This window comes from Taudactylus pleione, unplaced genomic scaffold (assembly GCF_031769625.1).
Source record: "Taudactylus pleione unplaced genomic scaffold, aTauple2 ptg000447l, whole genome shotgun sequence".
NCBI lineage: Eukaryota > Metazoa > Chordata > Amphibia > Anura > Myobatrachidae > Taudactylus > Taudactylus pleione.
In genome coordinates, this window is record NW_028284849.1 from 1819918 (window position 1) to 1840014 (window position 20097).

Consider the following 20097-nt stretch of genomic DNA (forward strand, 5'->3'; position numbering starts at 1 on the left):
ATGGAAGCGTCATTGTACACGTCACTTTTTTGTATTTCAGCCTGATGACGTGTGCTAAGACAGAAAAGTGGGCATCTTTATACCGGCGTGCGCTCACTCTGCCGTCGCTCTCTAAGATATAGAAGGCGTCCTTACACCAGACAGTGCGATCACGGAATTTGCATAACCAGCCCCTTTTGGCAGCGAGAGAGCGCAGCTTAGCGTCCGGGTCTGAATCGACCCCTCGGCCCTCTCCCCGCATAACACAGACCTCTCACCGCATAACACACAGACCTCTCCCCGCATACCGCACAGACCTCTCCCCACATCGCAGTCTTCTCCCCGCATACCACACAGACTTCTGCACAAAACATCCACACATTCCACTCCTATCTCTGCACATGCCACTCAGACCTCTCCCCATATATCAGACAAACCCCTGAACAAAACATCCACATATGCCACTTCTATCTCTGCCCATGCCACTCAGACCTCTCCCCATATATCAGACAAACCCCTGCACAAAACATCCACAAATGCCACACCAATCTCTGCCCATGCCACTCAGACCTCTCCCCATATATCAGACAAACACCTGCACAAAACATCCACATATGCCACTTCTATCTCTGCCCATGCCACTCAGACCTCTCCCCATATATCAGACAAACCCCTGCACAAAACATCCACATATGCCACTTCTATCTCTGCCCATGCCACTCAGACCTCTCCCCATATATCAGACAAACCCCTGAACAAAACATCCACATATGCCACTTCTATCTCTGCCTATGCCACTCAGACCTCTCCCCATATATCAGACAAACCCCTGCACAAAACATCCACATATGCCACTTCTATCTCTGCCCATGCCACTCAGACCTCTCCCCATATATCAGACAAACCCCTGAACAAAACATCCACATATGCCACTTCTATCTCTGCCCATGCCACTCAGACCTCTCCCCATATATCAGACAAATCCCTGCACAAAACATCCACATATGCCACTTCTATCTCTGCCCATGCCACTCAGATCTCTCCCCATATACCACACAAACACCTGCACAAGACATCCACAAATGCCACTCCTATCTCTGCACATGCCACTCAGACCTCTCCCCACATACCGCGCAAACCCCTGCACAAAACATCCACACATGCCACTCCTATCTCTGCACATGCCACTCAGACCTCTCCCCATATATCAGACAAACACCTGCACAAAACATCCACACATGCCACTCAGACCTCTCCCCACATACCGCGCAAACCCCTGCACAAAACATCCACACATGCCACTCCAATCTCTGCACATGCCACTCAGACCTCTCCCCATATATCAGACAAACCCCTGCACAAAACATCAACAAATGCCACTCCTATCTCTGCCCATGCCACTCAGACCTCTCCCCACATACCGCGCAAACCCCTGCACAAGACATCCACACATTCCACTCCTATCTCTGCACATGCCACTCAGACCTCTCCCCATATACCACACAAACACCTGCACAAAACATCCACATATGCCACTTCTATCTCTGCCCATGCCACTAAGACCTCTCCCCACATACCGCGCAAACCGCTGCACAAAACATCCACACATGCCACTCCAATCTCTGCACATGCCACTCAGACCTCTCCCCATATATCAGACAAACCCCTGCACAAAACATCAATAAATGCCACTCCTATCTCTGCCCATGCCACTCAGACCTCTCCCCATATACCACACAAAGCCCTGCACAAGACGTCCACACATGCCACTCCTATCTCTGCACATGCCACTCGGACCTTTCGACTTGCCCCCCCACATGCCACTCAGACCTCTCCCCATATACCACACAAACTCCTGCACAAGACATCCACACATGCCACTCCTATCTCTGCACATGCCACTCGGACCTTTCGACTTGCCCCCCCACATGCCACTCAAACCACCCACATGCATTCCAGACCTTCAAACATGCCCCTCATAACTCTGCACAACACACAGACCTCTGCACAATCCAGTTGGTTTTATGCACATGCCACTCAGACCTCTCCACTTGTCACTTATGGAGCATACACACACGGTCAGATTTGTCAGATGAATGATTGAACGATTTTACCAAAGTTTTGAACGATTGAACGTTTTTTGACTGCATTAAAATGAATGGAATCGTCCAAGTCTGACTGCGAACACATCAGATGTCAGATATCGTTATCTGACATGCCTGAACGATGGACGATGAACGATGCGCGTTCCCGTTTGTCAGATATGTCAGATTTTCCTTCAGATATGAACGACTGAACGATTTTTCAATCGTTATCGTTCAGATCTGAAGGAAAAATCTGACCGTGTGTATGCAACATTAGTTGTCCACACATGTAACTCAGACGTCTCCACTTGCATCGGACATGCCACTCAAAATAGTTGGTTAGGATGCGCTCCACGGTGGGGTGGAGTTAAGGGATATGTGGTTGGGAATGTCTGGGGTGAGTGAGGGGGGATAGGGGCTGGTGCTGCAGCGTAATAGTACCTGGTCCTACTTTGGGTTTGCTTGATATTGGATGGGTTACGTGCGCTCCTAGGTAATTGTGTGTAGGGGTGGAGGGAAGGATAGTGATGGGCGCAGTGTGTATTGTGGTGGGTGTCTTGTGGTGGGGTTCGAAGAACACACAGAAGGCTGGGTGAGTGAGTAAAGGTGATATAATTTATTTGTGTTAATTGTGTTGACACAAGTTCCTTCCTTTGTTTGGAGGCACAGTGCTCCTCGGGAATTCGTTGTCTCTGGATTGTTCGTGGGGGCATGCTGCCCGATAGGGGTGAAATGGTGCAATCCACAGTATGGGGGATGGGTGGACCCTTTGAGGGGGCTCCTTTACATGTGGTCCTTACTACTGCATGTTCCCCTGCTGGACCTATGGTCTACAGTCTTGGGAATTGGGATGCCCAGATGGTGGTGGTTGGGGGTTGTCCCCAGTGGCGGCGTCCCACACTGGTGAGGAGAGGTGGTTTATACCTACCGGTAGGTGCTCGACTTCTGTGGCTGGGAGCGGCTCTCTCAATGTCCAGTTGGGGCCAAGTGTTCTGTTAGGCTGACGTGGACCGTCCACGTGCCCGTGGGTGCAGGACAGGATTGACCCGCTGGCTGTATGCGTTCGCCATTGTGTAGGAGCGAGGTAGTCCACGTGACACGATTGTAGCTGCGGCGTGATGTGTGCCGGCTGTATGTGTCGAACTCGACCCAGCAAGTTTGTTGGGGAGTTGCACGCGCTGATGCTGACACAGCTGCTAGTGTTGCACGCTGGCGGGGGTGCAGCCGTTTTTGAGAGGTGCCGGTGTCCGTTTGTGTGTGCCGCTGCTCGCGGGTGTGCGGGACCCGGACATGGTTCTGGGTGCCGCTGGTGAAGTGCGGGCGGGTGGTGCGGTATAGAAAGTTCAAAAGTCCAAAAGTTTGTTCTTGGTTGGTGCAGGTGTGAGAGTCTACGACGCGTTGCGGCCCGTTGGCCTTTATCAAAAGGAGTTACTGAGCTGTAGTGAGGGCTGGCTATTTAACAGCGGAGTCCTGGGCTGTTGATTGGTCAGGTGTCATCTCTGGGCCAATCAAAAGGCATGTGGGAGTGTTGGATTCGGATGCATTGATTGGTGTGGGCGTGGGTGACAGATGTCCAATCAGGAGGTGTGGATATGTGGGCGTGTGTGGGGCTGCTTGAGGACCACGGTTGCGATGATTGGTGTGGGCATGGGTGACAGATGTACAATCGGGAGATGTGGATATGTAGTGTTCATTCTAGCACCCTGCACCTGTCACAACACGTGCAGTTCCTCTTTTCTGCCTGGGTTGTCGCTCTCTACTCTGGAGCTGAAACCTGCTTTCTCCTAAATTCAGCTGTCACCCTCTGCATTCCTCTAGAAATAACCAGCCACTTCTTCATCTCATGTTTTATTTAACAACAATATAAAGAGGCATTTTTAGTCATACAAAATTACAATATAAAAAGGCTTTCTGCTCTTTCTGCTTTTTGTGGACACAAATATCAAAATAAAATCTTTTGAATTAGTCATTGCACGAAATAACTAGAATATTTTTTTTTTTTATACAATACAATGCACTTTAATGATACATATTAACAGGTAAAAGCCTTGCAAAGTGTTCGTATGTCCCTCAGGAATCTGTGCAGTAAGCGTACTCTGGTCTCACAAGCTACATCAGTGCTTTACAACGCCTATTGTGTTTACAGCTAAACCAGGGTGACTGCCCATTGCACCACGAGTTTCCATTTCTCTCTCTCTTTCTATATATATATATATATATATAAAAGATAAATCTGCGTACAGGCTTATATAATCTAGATAGAGGGTAGAGTGATTTTAACACTGTTCCGGCGCTGGACAATGAACATTTCTGGGTTTATTTTCACATTACTTGAACTATGAACAGATAGCACCATGGGTTTCATTAAGCATAATTTTCTGGCTGTGTTACAGTAAGATTGTCAAGCATTTGATGTTAATATAAAGCACACCAAAGTCCTTCAAAAGCAGGGACACCTACTATGCTTCAGAAAGTGTCCGCAGCAATAGTATCTTGTGTTACCAGGTGCTATGAAGGCTCATTCTTATGATAAGCCCTATAATATTAGGGCAGCAAAAATACTGATACCGTTTATTTTACAGTGGTCACAGAAATTAGATACATAGATCAATGCACTGTATGAAGCAAAATTTTTAAACCCTTTATGTATTAAACAATATTTTATAGAAGTGACATGTTCATTTCATCGTAACGAGCAACATTTATTAGGTCACTTAATAATTCTTCATCTGTGTGTATTTCATGATCGCAGTAGTTTATTTTCACTGTCCTGTATCCAATGCAGCGAGCACAGTGGCACTGCTCTCGTATACCAGGGCTGTAAAAATATACCACCCGGTAATATAAATACCTGGCTGAAAAGCATCCAAGGCAACCAGAAGTATAACGCAATGCATGTAATAAAAGTTGCAAGAGGGCGCATAAAAACCAATGAATTAGTCATCTTACTTTTGACAGGCCATGCCCCCTCCAGTGTCTGTGAGCCAAAAGAGACCCACTAGTGCAGGAACATGTACTGGGCTGCCCCTGCTCACAGAAACGTTTGAACAAAGATACTTTTCTAACAGTAAATCCTAGGTGTCATTTTGGACATTATAGAAAGTTGTCTTAATCTTAATGCATGGTGGTCCCTTTTAAGGTACAACAGTCACCTGTTGCCCATATAAGCAATCCTTTCTTATATTGGCATATAGCCGGCAACCTATGCAAAAGCCAGTGAGGCATTTCTTACACAACATTGATACAGTGTGTTTGGATAGTATATAATCTAGTACAGTGTACACTGATTTTTGGACCAAGAAAAGAATATTAAAAAGTACCCATTTTCCAGACACACGGAGTCGGGCATTGTGTGGGCCAGACAAGTATTCAGCCAATCAATTCAATGAAAACTAGTGATATCACCATCAACACTGCCTTCTATATTGACAAGCTGCATTCCACTGAATACTGGCCCAGCCTGCAAGATGTCTGTCTGCACGATGTGTAAATCTCGGGTCCATTTTAATGTATAATTCTATGTTTGGTGCCAGCACTTTGCACAATATTCAGCCAAATGAAAAGCCCTTAAAGCAGCTCATCCAAAATGAAAGTTTTCAGGGGTAATCTTTAACAGTGCGATGGAGCAAACTGCAGTGCTATACTGCTCCATAAAAGTTAGTTGTTGTTTTTTCTCCTTATAGAGGTTATAATTTATCATTCTATTTGGAATGTAAGTTTTTAGGCACATTTATTTTTTTTAAATTCATCTGGAGTTTTATACAGAATTATTCATGTTCTGACCAAGTCGTAAATTTGTATATGCAGTTGATATTTATGTATGTATAAAAATCTGTCATGACTTAGTTGACAAGAAGGACACCTATAATCTTGTCAAATTGATTGCTTATAGCTTTGTGCCTTTATATTTTTTTTGTGAATAATTTAATATGTATTCACCAAAAACTTGGCTTATAATTATGGAAAGATTAAATATCTTGTTTAAATTACTCTTTTTTTTTTTATTTTTTTATTTTTTTATGGAAGAGCAAAGGTTTAATTTTTAACCTTTGTAACCTCAGCTCCTCATCCTGAAGAAAAAAAACATATAAAAAGAAATTATATACAATAGTAGAAAAAAAAGCTTTTGACTATTATTCTTGTCCAAAGCAGTTAAAATATTGGTTCTGTAAAATCAAAAGTACACGAGAACATTGCAACATTTGCATAACAGATCAGATGCATTGAATTAGATTACAGCATAAAAGGGAACTATCTTACATAGGTTGGCAGTGCAAGTTTGGCAAGCTTAATGGGGTTGAGTGATGCAACAGAGTTTTTTTTTTTTAATAAAAAAAAAAAATATTTGCACACTTTTCATTCAGTCTTTTTGTTACTTGGTTGGTTTTGTTTTCTTCTCAATAAAGGACAGAGATCACCTAGTCTCATTCTGTTATATCCCTTCGTAAAGGAATTTTAAAGCTAGTTAATTTCTGTCCAAAAAGTTGGCTTAGTAAATTGTTCTGTGATTCAGCTGTCCTGTAATTTGATGGCTCAGTGGGTTTTGCGTTGTGCCCCATTTTACGTTTGTGTGAAGGGCTGTTCTGAGATAAAGCAGAACTTTTTGGAGTGAAGGGTTGCAAAGTTTTTGTAAAAACAGCTTTTTTGCACTTGTACTCTCCGTTGTTAGACTGGAAGTTGGCTTTCTTTTGGTTGTGTGTGTCCAACACAACCTTTTTTAACTTGTCACTGATCCCTCCAGTATGAGGCTTGGGGTAAAGCCGACTGCCCGGAGCCTCTTCTTTAGTGTCTGTGAGGCTGTTTACCCAATCTGGCTTCTTTATATTACCAGAAGATTCACTCTTCCCAGTCGCTACAAGTTTGCTTGTTTTTTTCTTTCCTTCTCCAGCTAAGTTCTCCTGTGATGCTGTGTTTGCCTTATGACCAGATACTTTGTGCTCTTTGCGCTTCTTTTGGTGCTGTTTTGGAGGCATCGATGCTGACATTTTGTCAGCACTTTTAAAGTCTGTGTTATTTTTCGATATGTTACCAGTTAGTTCTTTTTTGGCCAGCTTTTGTTGGCTTGTAGTTGTCTCTTTCAAAGTACAAGCACTATTACCTCTTGCCAGAGAGCATACAGATTTAAATCTTGGTGTAGAGGACTTCACCGCTTCTTCACCATTAGCAGCAGTAACGTATGCCTGTGCTGCCGACCTGCCATTCATTTGACCAAATGACTTATTCTTTTTCAAACCCTTGAGGTCTTTAACTAAAACATTTGTATCATTCACAATCAACTTTTCTTTGGGGGACATTGGAGGGACTTGTCCTGTCCAATTCAAAAGCATTGACCTCGGTGTGTCCTCTTTATCTTCCATCATGATTTTATGTGTCTGGGATTCAGGCTCTTTAGAGGTAATCTTTGAGGGTGATGTCATTTTGTCAGCTGTAATCGTATCCATGGGCTCTTCTAATGGCAAGTGTGAGACATCTTTGTCTTCTAGGATGCAAGAAGCTTGCATATGCAGTGTTTCCTCTGCCTCATTCACTTGTTTTCCTATTGTTAGCTCATGTGTCGACATTTCTGTCATTTTGCCAAATTCAGCATTATTTTCTGCAAAGTGACTATTTTTTGCTGCACTAATAAAAGAAGGCTTAGTTATTTCACAACCCGGTATGGCCAATGACTTGCCGACTGTCTCATTATCTTCCTTCTCTTTTACTTCCACGGCACAAGGTTTAGGAGAGAACAGACACATCTCAGCTCTCCAAACACGCTGCTCTTCCTGTCCTTCAGCTTGTAGTTGTGGAGCATCCATTAACATCTCCTCTACTTTCACTTCATGTTCATTTTCCAGATGTACCTCAATCTCTTCTTTGAACAGCACACCAGGTGAGAGCTTTGGGCATTGCGGTGGATCCTCATGGTCAAAGCTAACCACATTGACAGATGTGTCAACATAATTTGAGGTCTTTTGCTTTTTGGAGGGTGGCACGCTATCATATAATGGGGAATCTCTTACTTGTTCCTTTATCTCCTTTCCCGAATTTGTTGGTCTGGTTACACCTCTAAATTTGAATGTCAAGCTGCCACCAAGCAAGTGTTTTTCCATGTGTCTGTCGTACTGTTCTTTTTTGGAAAATGTGTAGTTACACGGGCTGCAGATAAAGGACTTCTTTATCACGTGCATCACATCGGCACAAAGCTCACACGCATAGAGTGTGGTGTGCTTGATTTCGGACTTCTCTGCTATTTGGTGCTCGCTGCTAAGATGACTTCTCAGCTCTTGCACCTCCTGATATGATTTGGGACATCTGTGGCACAGGTAAATTTTTTGCACACTGTGAACAACGAGGTGCCTTTGCAGTTTGAATGGTTTGGGGAACTGCTTCCCACAATGGTGGCAATCTCTAGAGGGATCTTTACAGTGGGGATGCATAGCTGGATTTTTATGGATAATGTCATTTTGAGAACTGTCCAACGAAGGACTGACTGAAAGCTTTACATGGATAGGAGCAGGTGTTACAATATGAACACTATTATCAACTTCCTTCTCAATAACCACTTCATCTTCATCCTTGTGATCTTTTTGATCTGTTCTTTTACTCACTGGACTTTTATCATCAGCCTCAGAAGTTTTGGCCAACCTGCCAGGGGTTCTATATATAAAGGTACTCAGGAATGTCCTCACCATATTCTCTTCTCCATAGCAGCCTGGGATGCCCATCACCGATTTCTGAGCTTGCCCTTTCCTAGCAAACTGGGTCGCATGCTCTCTCAAGTGCTCATTATACATCCATACGTCAGAGATTTCTTTCAGGCACATCCCGCAAATCCAGAGACCTGCCTTATTTTTTGCATGCTTCTCTTTTAGATGGTCTCTTAACTGTTCTCTAGAGCTGAACTTGCGCTGCACGCACATGTAGCATGTAGGAGGAGGTGAAGGGTTATGTGTAAGCTTATGAAAATCTAGTTCTCCCAAAGTCAAGAACCACTGAAAACATACTTTGCACTTGTACTGCTTGACCTTCGTTTTACTTTTCACATTGTTGCGATTTCTCATTTGCCTCCTTTCATCCAATTTTCTTTTAATATACTTCTTACGCCGTCCTGCCGTTTGTGAAATCTCATCTGGTACATCTAAATCCGATTGGTCAGAATCATCTCCACAAGCACTAAAGAAAGACAGTTCTCTCATATCAAACTTTGCACTGAGCATCTTCATGTCAATTGTCGGAAATTCAAGAAAACCAGTTTCATCACTGATTTTGCAGTGAGCCTCTACTACATCTGGGTCTCTATGGCCTGAGCCAGTTTCTCCAGACAAATCTAAAGACTGTCCACATGGCTTGTAGAGATTACCATCTCTATCTTTTTCATCTTGAGTTCCTTTGATCAGCAAAGGTACGTTTGTGTCTTCTGCTTGACTGTCGGCTACAAAGGGGAGCATTTTATTCTCATAAGCATCTGTAGTCTCCTTTTTAGGACTAGCATGATCATACTGTGTTAAATGTTCTGTTTGGGCAGAAGAATTGTTACTGTCCACTAAGGCAGAATTCCCTGAAATCCTTCTATGGTCACAGGTAAAGTTTATTTGAGAGGGGTGGCTGTGCTCAGCCATGTCTGCATGTTTTAAGCCTGCTTCAAAACTCAGTGTTTGTTTTTTGCTTCTTTTCCCATAAACTCTAGTGCACTTCCTCCTAATTAAATTATCATCCCCTGGAAAGAGTTGGGAAAATGTGTTATCATCATCAAAGAGGGCATGAAGGTCAGTTATGCTCCCCTTAGATAAGTTTGACACATGGACATCATTTTGACCTTTGGCAGCCTCTGAGGCCTCTAAGTGTTCCTCCCTGGCAGTTAGCAAAGTGTGATCTTTGGGCAGTATGCACTCTTCAGTTTGAATTTTGGAATCATTTATAATGTGTTCAACATGCTCATTAAGGCTTTTTGTCCAGGATTGTTCATTAAGTAAACTACCCCCATTCATTTCCAAATCCAAAACGTCGCTCACTAGTTTCTCATCCTCATCTATATTTATAGCAGTGGAATAGGTTTCTAAGCTCAAATTTTCCAAGCCAGTTGCTTTCTGTGCAATGTCTTTATCTGAAGATTCTTCCCAGTTTATCTTCTCTTCAGAAGAGTTAAAGCTGTTTGACTGCCCAATTGCCTTTAGAATATTTGTTTTGAGGATGTTTAGAACTTCATCTGGTGGACCTTGAAAATCTGTTGATCGGTCAGTAGGTTTCACCTTTCTTTTCTTGATCTTGCCATAGGTCTTCTTTTTGCAAGCTGCTGCTATAGAACCAGTGTCATCAAACTGTCCATTGGTTCTTTTTTCACCTTTGGTTTTTGCAGACAAAGGTCTCTTTTCTCCTTCTGGAATCAGTAGACTGGATTGAAGACTACAGTCTGGGTTTAGAAAATCTGCTATCATGTTCTGAGATGTGTCAGAATGAGTGTTTTTCTGGCTATCACTTACACATAATTTATTTTTTACATTGAGAGATTTATCGCTTATTATACCATCTTTGTTGGATTTCAGTGACCCATTGTGCTTAACAGCCTTGTGTCTTGTTAGGCCTGGCTTTGATCGAAAGGATATTGAACAAATATCACACGTTAGTGATAATCCAACTGGTTTCCTTTCTTTAATTGGGCTACTTTTCATGGACATTCCAATGCTCTGCAGTATTTCTTTGGTCTTGTCACCTTCCAGGATTCGCAGTACACCATCTATAACAGAGTGCATGTCATTGGTACATTTCTTCCCAGGCTCTGCATTGAGAACGCTGCTCTCCACTTCCGTTATACTGTTGAAATCATTCATTAAACGTGAAGCTTTATTTTCTAAAGTTTTTTGGTGACAATGAAAATTAACAAACCCTGGTTCTGCAATCTCCATCAGGTCACATACCATTGCTGATGACCCGTCCTCTCCACTTGGAAATACATGTTCCACATTGGAGCCGTCTTGTGTGTTGTTCCACTCACACTTAAGGGCCTTTTCATTTTGACTACATAATGGAGACGCTACTAGAGTTTGTGTGGTTTCAGGGAAAAGTTCATTTTGGAGAGCTGGAAAGCTATGGTTACTTTCTCCAGAATAAATGTGATAATTTTCATTTGTTGGAATTGATTGACACCCAAGGATGATGTCTGCAACAGATTCCATGTGTTGATCTTTGTAATGCGTACAGACTAATTCTGAGCAGAAACATGGAGTTAGGTTGACCTCAACTGTTGGTGTCATAGAATCCTTTTCTGCTACTAGTTTTCGGCTGGCTTCCAAGGGCGATGTCAGACTTTTGTCTTTACAGAGCTCCACATCTTTCCCTCCCGCCAGATGCTCCTCTAGTTCTGCTTCTTTAGCACTTGTCACTTCACTCTGGCATTTCTGGGTGGTTTTCGATAACTCTTCTCTTTCTATTGAAATTAAATTATCGTCTGTTGTGAATAAAAGCTTATGCCGCAGTGCTGATTCTTTCAATGATATATGAGGGAGCAGGTCAAAACTCAACATTGAATGTGCTGTTGGTATGCTGAGGGCATGAAACTGGCCATCATATGCACTGTTGCTTTCGCATGATACTTTGTTGGCATTAGGATGCAAGGGAAAGTGAGCGGTAGACTTGTCAGCACTCTCTGAGGCCCCACCTTTGTCTTGACTCTGCATAAAGGTCTCATTTGTGTTATCAATTCCCAAAAATAGTTCTGTTTCTTTTAGAATATCCATGTGCTGCTGATGGGTCTCTGGACTGGCAAACACAAAAGCTTTATTGTTGATGTCTTGTGTCTCCTGCTTTTCTTCAGAGCTTTTAGACATTTGTGCTCGCTCAATATCTAAGGCATCTGGAAATGGAGAACCATCATCTGTTTTCTCAGGCGAAACCTTCTGAACATTGAGCACCTTAGATGTGATCGTTGAACCAGCTGTGTGGGTTTCATTATGAAATGTATGGCTGGAGCTGGTAGACTTTCTTTTTTTCATAGATGATAACGATCGGTTCTCATCAGTTTCACAATGGTTACTTATTTCTTTATACTCCGCCAGTAACCCTTGTGGCTGTTTATCAGCGACACCGCTTTCACATGGCAGCTTATCGTGGTCAGTTCCGATTCTGTCTGTGCCTATACTAATGGCATTCAGCCCTGGGCCTTCGTCTTCTAAATGGTTTGTCTGTTTGTCATCACTGTGCACTTCATTACTCATTGACTCCAAGAGCATTTCAGAACTGGCATCTAGTCGTTCGGGCCCCGCAGTCTGCATACAGGATTCTGATAGTTTGGGTATGCCTTTATGCTCTAGCACCTTTGCAGTAATCTCCGACTCCACCTTAGAAATGAATGTACTCTCTACAATATGTGAAGATCCGCTTTCCGTTTCTGGCTTGGTGTCGGAAACTCCGGAAGCCGCTAGCAGCATTGGGAAGCATGGCATTAGCATCTCGACCTCGTTGTTTTTGGCAGTTCTCGCCACAAACAGTTGGAGCTGTTGCAATGGGTTTTCTGCTGAATGTTCAGCAATGGTAGCCTTTTCAGGTTTTGCACTCTCCTCCTTTACTAAAACTGGCATGTCGAGGAGGACAAGTTCTTTTTCACTCATGTTATCATTCTTCTGTAAACGTTCTTTATCATTCAACATTACTTGTCTTTCGTAGTATTCAATATCTGTTTCAGTGTCTGAATTTGTAGATTTCAGTGCTGTTTTGCATGGAGGCTCGTCTGTGACACTATTGCTGTGCTCTGGCATTTTAGTGATATTTAACTCTGGTGCGTTATCATCTTGTAAAACAAATTCAGAGTTAAATTCAGAGACTTTTTGAAAAGGTTCCAGCTCGGGTGGATCATCAAATTGATCTTCCAGGTTTTGCTGTTTATTGGTTTGATATTCAGCATCACTTTGTTTGGTCTCTTTTTCAGTATTCTCTTTATTTTCTTGGATTTTAGAAAGTAACGTTTCAGCTGTAACCAGTGTCTCTCTCAAGAGGTCAGGGTTAGAATATGTCTGAGACTCAACTTGACATGAGAGGTTAGGCAAGCAACCATCGGACATGACAGTGGGGGCACTGTGGTTATTACTCAAAGTCTCCTGTTGTTCTGTTAGACATACATTGCTCATATCTGACTGATACTGGGTACAGTTATCTGTGGAAGGGAAGGATTCCAGTGTGCTAGTCTGTTTGGGACATTTAATGCCCGAATTAAAAGTGTCAAATTGAGCTGCACAAGTCCAAGATTTCTCGAGACTTTCACAGCGATCATCGACTTTTATAAGTGGTTGAGTATCCTGAATGTGATCTACTTTAACAGGATGTATTGAATGCTGCATGTCATTTCGATAGTTAGGATTTCCATTAAAATATGCATTCTCTCTGCAACTTTCAGCTGTGTTCTCTTCCATCATTGGGAAAGTGGGTGAAGAATCTGTGAGCTCTGAGGTAATGTTATCAGTGGACGAAGTTTGGGAAGTTTTGTCTTTCTGAGCTTTGCTAGTTTGAAGCTCGTTTTCTAATTCCGTCACCAACCTTTTGATTTCTAGCTCATCCTCTGACATGTTGTTTATAAATGGTACATTATAATCTGTGAGGACTCTTGGCAAATCTATTGGCATTTGTTCGGATGAAACAGGCATGTGTTCAGCATATTTCTCTTTGGCTTGATTTTCTAGCAACTGAAATGGGGACACAGTATTTGATGACATTTGTGCACCTTCCCCTATAAGATTCCAACTTTTCTCTTGCAGAAACTCAGGGAATTGATGTTCAAAATGAGTTGATTTGCTGGACTGGTCATATTCCACATAGTTACCTTTTGAAGGTGTTATACTGTTGTACAATGGGGATTCAAAGTCAGATATTGGTAGCTCAGCAAATATAGAAGAGGAGTCAAATGAAAGAGCTGATGAGCCTTTATCATTGTTATCAGAAGGATATGATGCCACATTTGAACATTTATTCTCGTATGAGTTAATGTTGCTGGAATTACTTTGGTTTGCATATATCTGCTCCACGTTAGTTGATCCAATATTTTGGGTTTTGGAAAAAATATTACTACACAAGCTGGGCATATCTTTGGGGTCAGTAAACTGTTGGCATTCATTGCTATAGGATTTGTGGCTTTGCTGTGGCAGGATATTTACGGTTGGGTCTTCACCATAGCAAGACAAGTTCACTGCAAAGTCTTTATGGCCGTTGCACAGTCCTTCGTCTAAGTATTTTACACTATTATCAGAATAAACTGAAGCTACATCTGTGTTGGGAACGGCAGGCGCACATGACGGAGAGTTGAGTGGCTTCTCTTGGTAATTTGTATTGTCAGCATAAGTGGGAAGTTGTTGGGGCACATTGTCTATGTCTAGTAGAAGGTCAGGCGTATAATTATCTTGTGCTAAGGTGCTAGGTTCTATTGCCTTTTGGTAAGTGCTCAGTCTGTCCTCTTCTCCAGCATTGCTGAAGCAGTGCAGCTCAGTTGGTTTTATAGGGTTATCTTCTATAGAATCAGTGCTTTGTCTTAATGTCTCTCTTTCTCCATAACATGTGCCACCATTTGTCTTTGATGGGTATACTTTGGAACTTGCAAGCAAGAACTTAGCTGACCCAAACCTTTTGGTTCCTTTGGAGAAGTCTGGATGCATTTGTTTTTCCGATAGATATCCTCTGATAAGAGGCTTTATCACATTTCTCTCCGGTGCAGATTTCTGAATACGCATAGGAAAGGTTTTACATCTTAGCACACATTCCTGTTCATTTTCAGAATCCGTCCGCTCAGTGCTTTTTGGACTCGACCCTGTTTCACTTGAAATACTTGTGCTTTGGTCGCTACTGTTTGAAGACTGGCTACTTCTTCTCCGAATTCTGTTTGGGGCCTCTTTATTTGTGCTCCTTAAATCTTTGCTTTGCAGCTGGAATCTTGTTGCTTCCCCCATCCGCCACACAGGTTCCTTTACTTTTGTCCTGCCACCTCTCGCTTGCAGGTCCCGATTAAAGCTGTACTTGAGCCTGCCATTCTGCATTTTACCCTGCACTGGGGTAGGAACAACGTCTTCATCAGAATCTGAATTGTAGTCATATTCGGTATAGAGGTGACTTTTGGTTGGTGGGAAAAGTCTTTCGGTCACCAATGAAAGCTGCACATTTTTATTACTTTTCACCTGCAGCTTGTGAAGCTTATTTTTCTGCTGCACAATTTTGTGTATAAGTTCCTTACTCCATGTCCCATTGTGTGGCTTCTTTTTCTTGATATCTTGCAAACTCGTCCTTCGTGTTTTTGGGGTTTCTGTGACCGAGAAATCTTGAGGGTCACTCCTCATCGTTCTCCCTTGTTGTGAATCGTAATATTCTTTTTCGTCAGGATACTCAAAATAATTTTTACTTAGGCCAATTTTCTTTTTCTCCTGTGGTGGGATACATTTCTGAATGTCACCTGCTTTTTGCCTTCCACAGTCTTCGGACTTTGTAACTGTCATCTGCTTTATGTTAGCCTCAGTGTTCACAGAGAATGGGTGAGCAGTTCCTACTTCTGTCACTTTGTGTTCATTTCGCATTTTTATTGTCTTCCTAGGGAAATAGGATGCCTCCGTTCCATAACTTTCCTCATAGGAGTATGACGCTTGGTTATGCTGAGCTTGTATTTCCTCTGCACTCAACACTTTTTTGGTTTCTGTAGACTCCTTCACCTTGTGCGTCTGGCTGCATGCAGTAGCCTTAGGAGCTGTAAGCTCATCATCTACAAATACATCAATAAAGGTGCTATCTATCTCGGGATTGTCCACCTGAAACTCCAGGCCATTCAGTGCCTCAATGATTAAACTGTCCAGTTTCGCATCATCCATTTCCAAAGTGTCACAAGCAGTCAAAGACAGCAAATTTGGTGTTAAATTGTGGAAAATATTACCCTTTGCATGATCTTCTTTGGTATCTCCTTTGGCATCACTATCAAGGAGATAATCTTTGTTAAAACTGCCAAGATGTGGATGAAATTCGATTTGTCCTTTGTGAAGGGATAATCCTGGTACAGTTTGGGAAGACTTTAAGGGGTCAGCAGCAGAGTTCCTCATGTCTGCACCCTGTGTAGAATCATTTGTCTCATTCTGGAGTGTTGGATTTAAATGACAGTACTGCCTGTGCTCCAGGAAAGAAGATAAATTACCAAAATTCTGGTCACACTGTTTGCAGGTTAGAAGAACATCAAGTTGGTCTAAGTTGGCACTGCTGAGTGAGCTGGCAAGAAAGTGGTGAGAAGAATAGGGAGGTGGTGGTTCACTCTCAAAATTCTCAAGACATCCTTTGCTGGGCTCATTAGACAATTTTTGGTATTGAATTTCATGTAGATTTTTAAATGTTTGTTTTTCATTAGAAACATCTGAAATGAAATTGAAGGTTTTTGTAGGTTCCGAGTGATATAGAAGTGAACCAGAACTTAGCGAATTGGTAGGATGGAAGGACTTTTCTGTTGGGTTACATTGCTGGTGAAAATATGGAGAAGATATAAGTGTGGGAGGCACTTGGTTCTCATCTGAACTTGGATTCACAGGGCTGCTGGACATAGGTGAAAGAGAAGAGCAAGTGCTACCAGAGACAGGATTATTGGCAGGGGAAGGTAGAGGTGATTCACAGGAGGATTCAGCTACAAAATGATTTCCAGACAGTTGCGCAGGCTGGTCGGAATTGTTTCGCGACTGTTGAATGGGTTGGCTCATGCCATATAAAATGCCCTTAGTTCTTGAATCACTCATCTGAGAATTTGTCTCCTTCACTCTGTCGTAAAGTATATCATTACTTGAGTTGTAACTTTGTCTGCCGGTGTCAGTCCTTTGTGTGGAACTTCCTTCCACCATTAAATGTTTCTTTGCATGATAGCTTGGTGAAATTTTTGGCATCAAGTTGCTGTTTTGCCAGTCTTGATTACTGAGGGAATATGGAAGTTTTTGGTTTCCAACATGCCTTGACAGCTCCAAGTTATTTTGATTTGCAGCTGCAGAAGTAAGATGACCCTGCTGCCAAGACATCTGCGTGTTTTTCAGTGCCTGTCTCTGGTCGCTTGGCTGGCATTGATAGGGTATTAGGTTTCCGGAAGCATTGGGGTATGAAACAGAGTTTTGGTCCAGAGATGGAAAACCGTTGCTTCCTTCATCCCAAGTTTGAGGTATTCTAGAAAGGTTTTTCTCAAAAGGCACAGATCCTGTGCTTACACTGTTATAGACTTTGCTGGGAAACTGAACTTTGTTTAGAGAAGTCTGTGGTATGTTCCTTCTTAAAGTATTCCCTGGAGTTAGGAGTCTCTGACTGTGTACAAAGTCTTTAGGTGGCTGTTGCCTTTTATTTATTAATGCTGGCATACTGTTACTATGTAAACTGAATTCACTAGGACTAAAAACTGATTGGTTTTCTTGAAAAGTGCTTTGGGTTTGTTCTATAGCACCAGAGGAAGGTAAAGCACCAGATGAAGTAATAGCACCACTGTGATCAGCCGAGTGTTCATTTATCCCCGTGTAGCAAGGGGTTGTCGACTGGTTATGTAAGAAAGGAGCCTGCTGAGAAGGTAACCCATAAGTCCGGCTTTCTGGTAAAGCAGAATTGTAGGATCCATTACCCTGTTGATCCTCGGGTCCTTCTCTCGATGTGGACTGGAAGAAGAAGGTATTGTGAGCTACCTGGTTTGTAGCCAGTGCAACATCAATAAAGTCCTGATTGTTCCCATTGTTGCAAAAAGAGTTCCCGGTGGGGTCCTGTAATGATGGGAATGGATACTGAAATGACACAGGTACAAAACTATGTGAGTCAGATTTGTTGCCCTCAGGAAAAGGACATAGCTTTTGACTTGAGATAGCGTATCCACCGGCACCAGGAAAGTGTTTATCCGAGGAATGCCATGAGTTTCCACTAGGTTGGAATTCCAAGTAATGTAACTGCCCATTAGTGTTGGCCGTGTCATGAAGGTTGCCCGGCTGGATCTTTAACCCATGATGAATCCTGGAAGCAGGAGCTGCTTGTGAGGTATAGTTTGTAGAGGTAAGGCTGGAGGTGGGCTCCTGGAGAGACCTGTTGAAGTTGAGGTCTTCTTGATGGAGTTCTGCCTCCCTCTCGGGAATACTTGGCACATGAAAGCGATAGCTTCCAGAGACTGGTCCTTGACTGACTTCTACTTTTTTAGGCGGTGTCACTTTTTGCTGAGGGTAAGCAATTCCAATGGTAGGGTTGGACCTTGAGCTGCTAATACTGAGTCTGTAAAGCTGTTGTTGGTTGCGATCTCCCTTCCCAGACCTCTTATTTTTGTCTTTTCCCCTACTCTTTCCCGTTGGAGACAGTGGGCTACTTTTACCATTAGTCCATGTAGCCTCACTGGAAAACTTTGGCCTGTTGTGAAGTGATTTGAAGTCAATTTTCCCTGCTTGTTGAGGTCTTATAATGGCTTCCCTTTGACTGTGCGTCTCTTTTTCCCTGCCATTTAAATGAGCTGCTTTCTCAGCAATTAAGGCACTTTGAGAACTATCAGACCCCCCTGTTGATTTGCTTTCTGCTGCATTCTTGTTGCTGAACCGTTCAAAATCAGAGTCCTTTTCCTTGGAGGTTGGTGCTTTAGCGTTGACGGCATACGCATGCTTTGTCTCTCCCGTCATGGTACTACTCAGAAGGGGCAGGTGGCACTTGGCTTACCGGCCACCTTTTCTCTGCTCGTGTTCCTCACATAATGATCGTGGCTTGTCATTCTCTGAGAAGCCTGACGGGAGATTATATAAACAGCTCCATTGATGTCTTTCTCATTCTTGCTGTTCAGACTCCAATTCAGCAATCATTCCTTCCAGTATGTGCAGGGTAAGCCTACAATGAGAGACAAATAGAAATCAGTAGGCAAATGAATGACATATGTATTTGCACACTTATTAGTTTATGGGCTGTCCTATGGGTTATGTACCAGCAACATTAGGAAATTACTATCTTGGAGTACAACATTAGTTGAAACCTCAGAATAATAATGTTTGCAGTGTCATAATAAACTCTTACAGCATTTAATTGCTTTTAGGGTGTGATTGAGTGCTACGTGATGTTACGTCACACATCGTTACATGAAGTTCAGGTGATGCACACATCACATGTACATATGGAGGCCCAACACCACATTTTCTTGCATACGTCTATAAGGGGGGGGGGAGGTAAAATGTTATGTTGCTGTAAGTGGCGTTACCATGTGCATCGCTTCTGCATCACATATGTCTGAATAACCCCTTAAGGGCCTATTTACTAATGGTCACATTTGCAATGCGATATCCGTGCCCATGATCTAATTGCAGCATACGATCGTAGCGCCTGCATATATTAAAGGGTACTCGTAGTGACAGGGGCTCCGAGCCTGTCTCTGAGAGGTACCAGGAGTAAACAGCAGTCACTTCACTCCTGTGCCGGGACTCGAGAGCATACAGACCACGCATGCGCTGCCGCCATTCCTACGGAACCCTCTCCCGGCTAGTATTGCGCTATGTAGCCCACAGGCTGCTGCGACTCTCGCCATCTTCAGATGGTGTAAGCTGCAGGGACCAAGTTCAGGAATGCTTCACATTCCGGAACTTGGTAAATCTGAAAGCATCGCATCCCCCATTGAAACCTATGGAGGGATAGCAGTAGATATTGGCTGCGATTCCGATATAATACATCTGGGAGATACATAATAAATAATAAATGGTGTTTTCGGGGAATACACCGCAAATATTAAATGATAAATACAGTACAGGCTGGAAGATACATTGACCGATCAATTGATCGGTCAATATATCTTGTGTGCGTTGGCAGACACATTGCGTGGGCTGAGCTGTACAGCCGATGCCCAATATATCTGCAGACATATTGGGGCATTGTGCTGTGTGTATGGGCGATCAGCCGACTGCCTCTACACTTGCTGCAGAGGCTGCGTGGAGGGGGCGGGACCCGCGGCCAGGTGACAGATTATGGTTGTTCAGTGTGTATGAACAACCATCGCTCGATCTGCAGGTATATCTGTTAGGTGTGTACACAGCTTATGAGTTCTGATGAGGCACTTTCTGGTGTCAGGTTATTT

The 20097-nt window shown here is 43.0% G+C and overlaps 2 protein-coding genes across 6 annotated transcripts in view; one reads left to right on the forward strand and one right to left on the reverse strand.

Annotated features, from left to right (window-relative positions):
* LOC148505592 (uncharacterized) overlaps nt 1-20097 on the forward strand; it is a 465509-nt gene that overhangs the window by 17962 nt on the left and 427450 nt on the right. The window lies entirely within an intron of this gene.
* Nucleotides 3940-18664, reverse strand: ZNF469 (zinc finger protein 469). Of its 2 annotated transcripts, XM_088448008.1 has the most exons (2): nt 13103-18664; nt 3940-13057 (listed from the first exon to the last, which is right to left on the reverse strand). In XM_088448008.1, the coding sequence occupies exons 1-2, from the start codon at nt 18662-18664 to the stop codon at nt 6488-6490; spliced, it is 12132 nt and encodes a 4043-aa protein (XP_088304134.1). In that variant the 3' UTR covers nt 3940-6487. The 2 variants fall into 2 exon arrangements, with proteins under 2 accessions (XP_088304134.1, XP_088304133.1); XM_088448007.1 differs by having other exon boundaries at nt 3940-18664.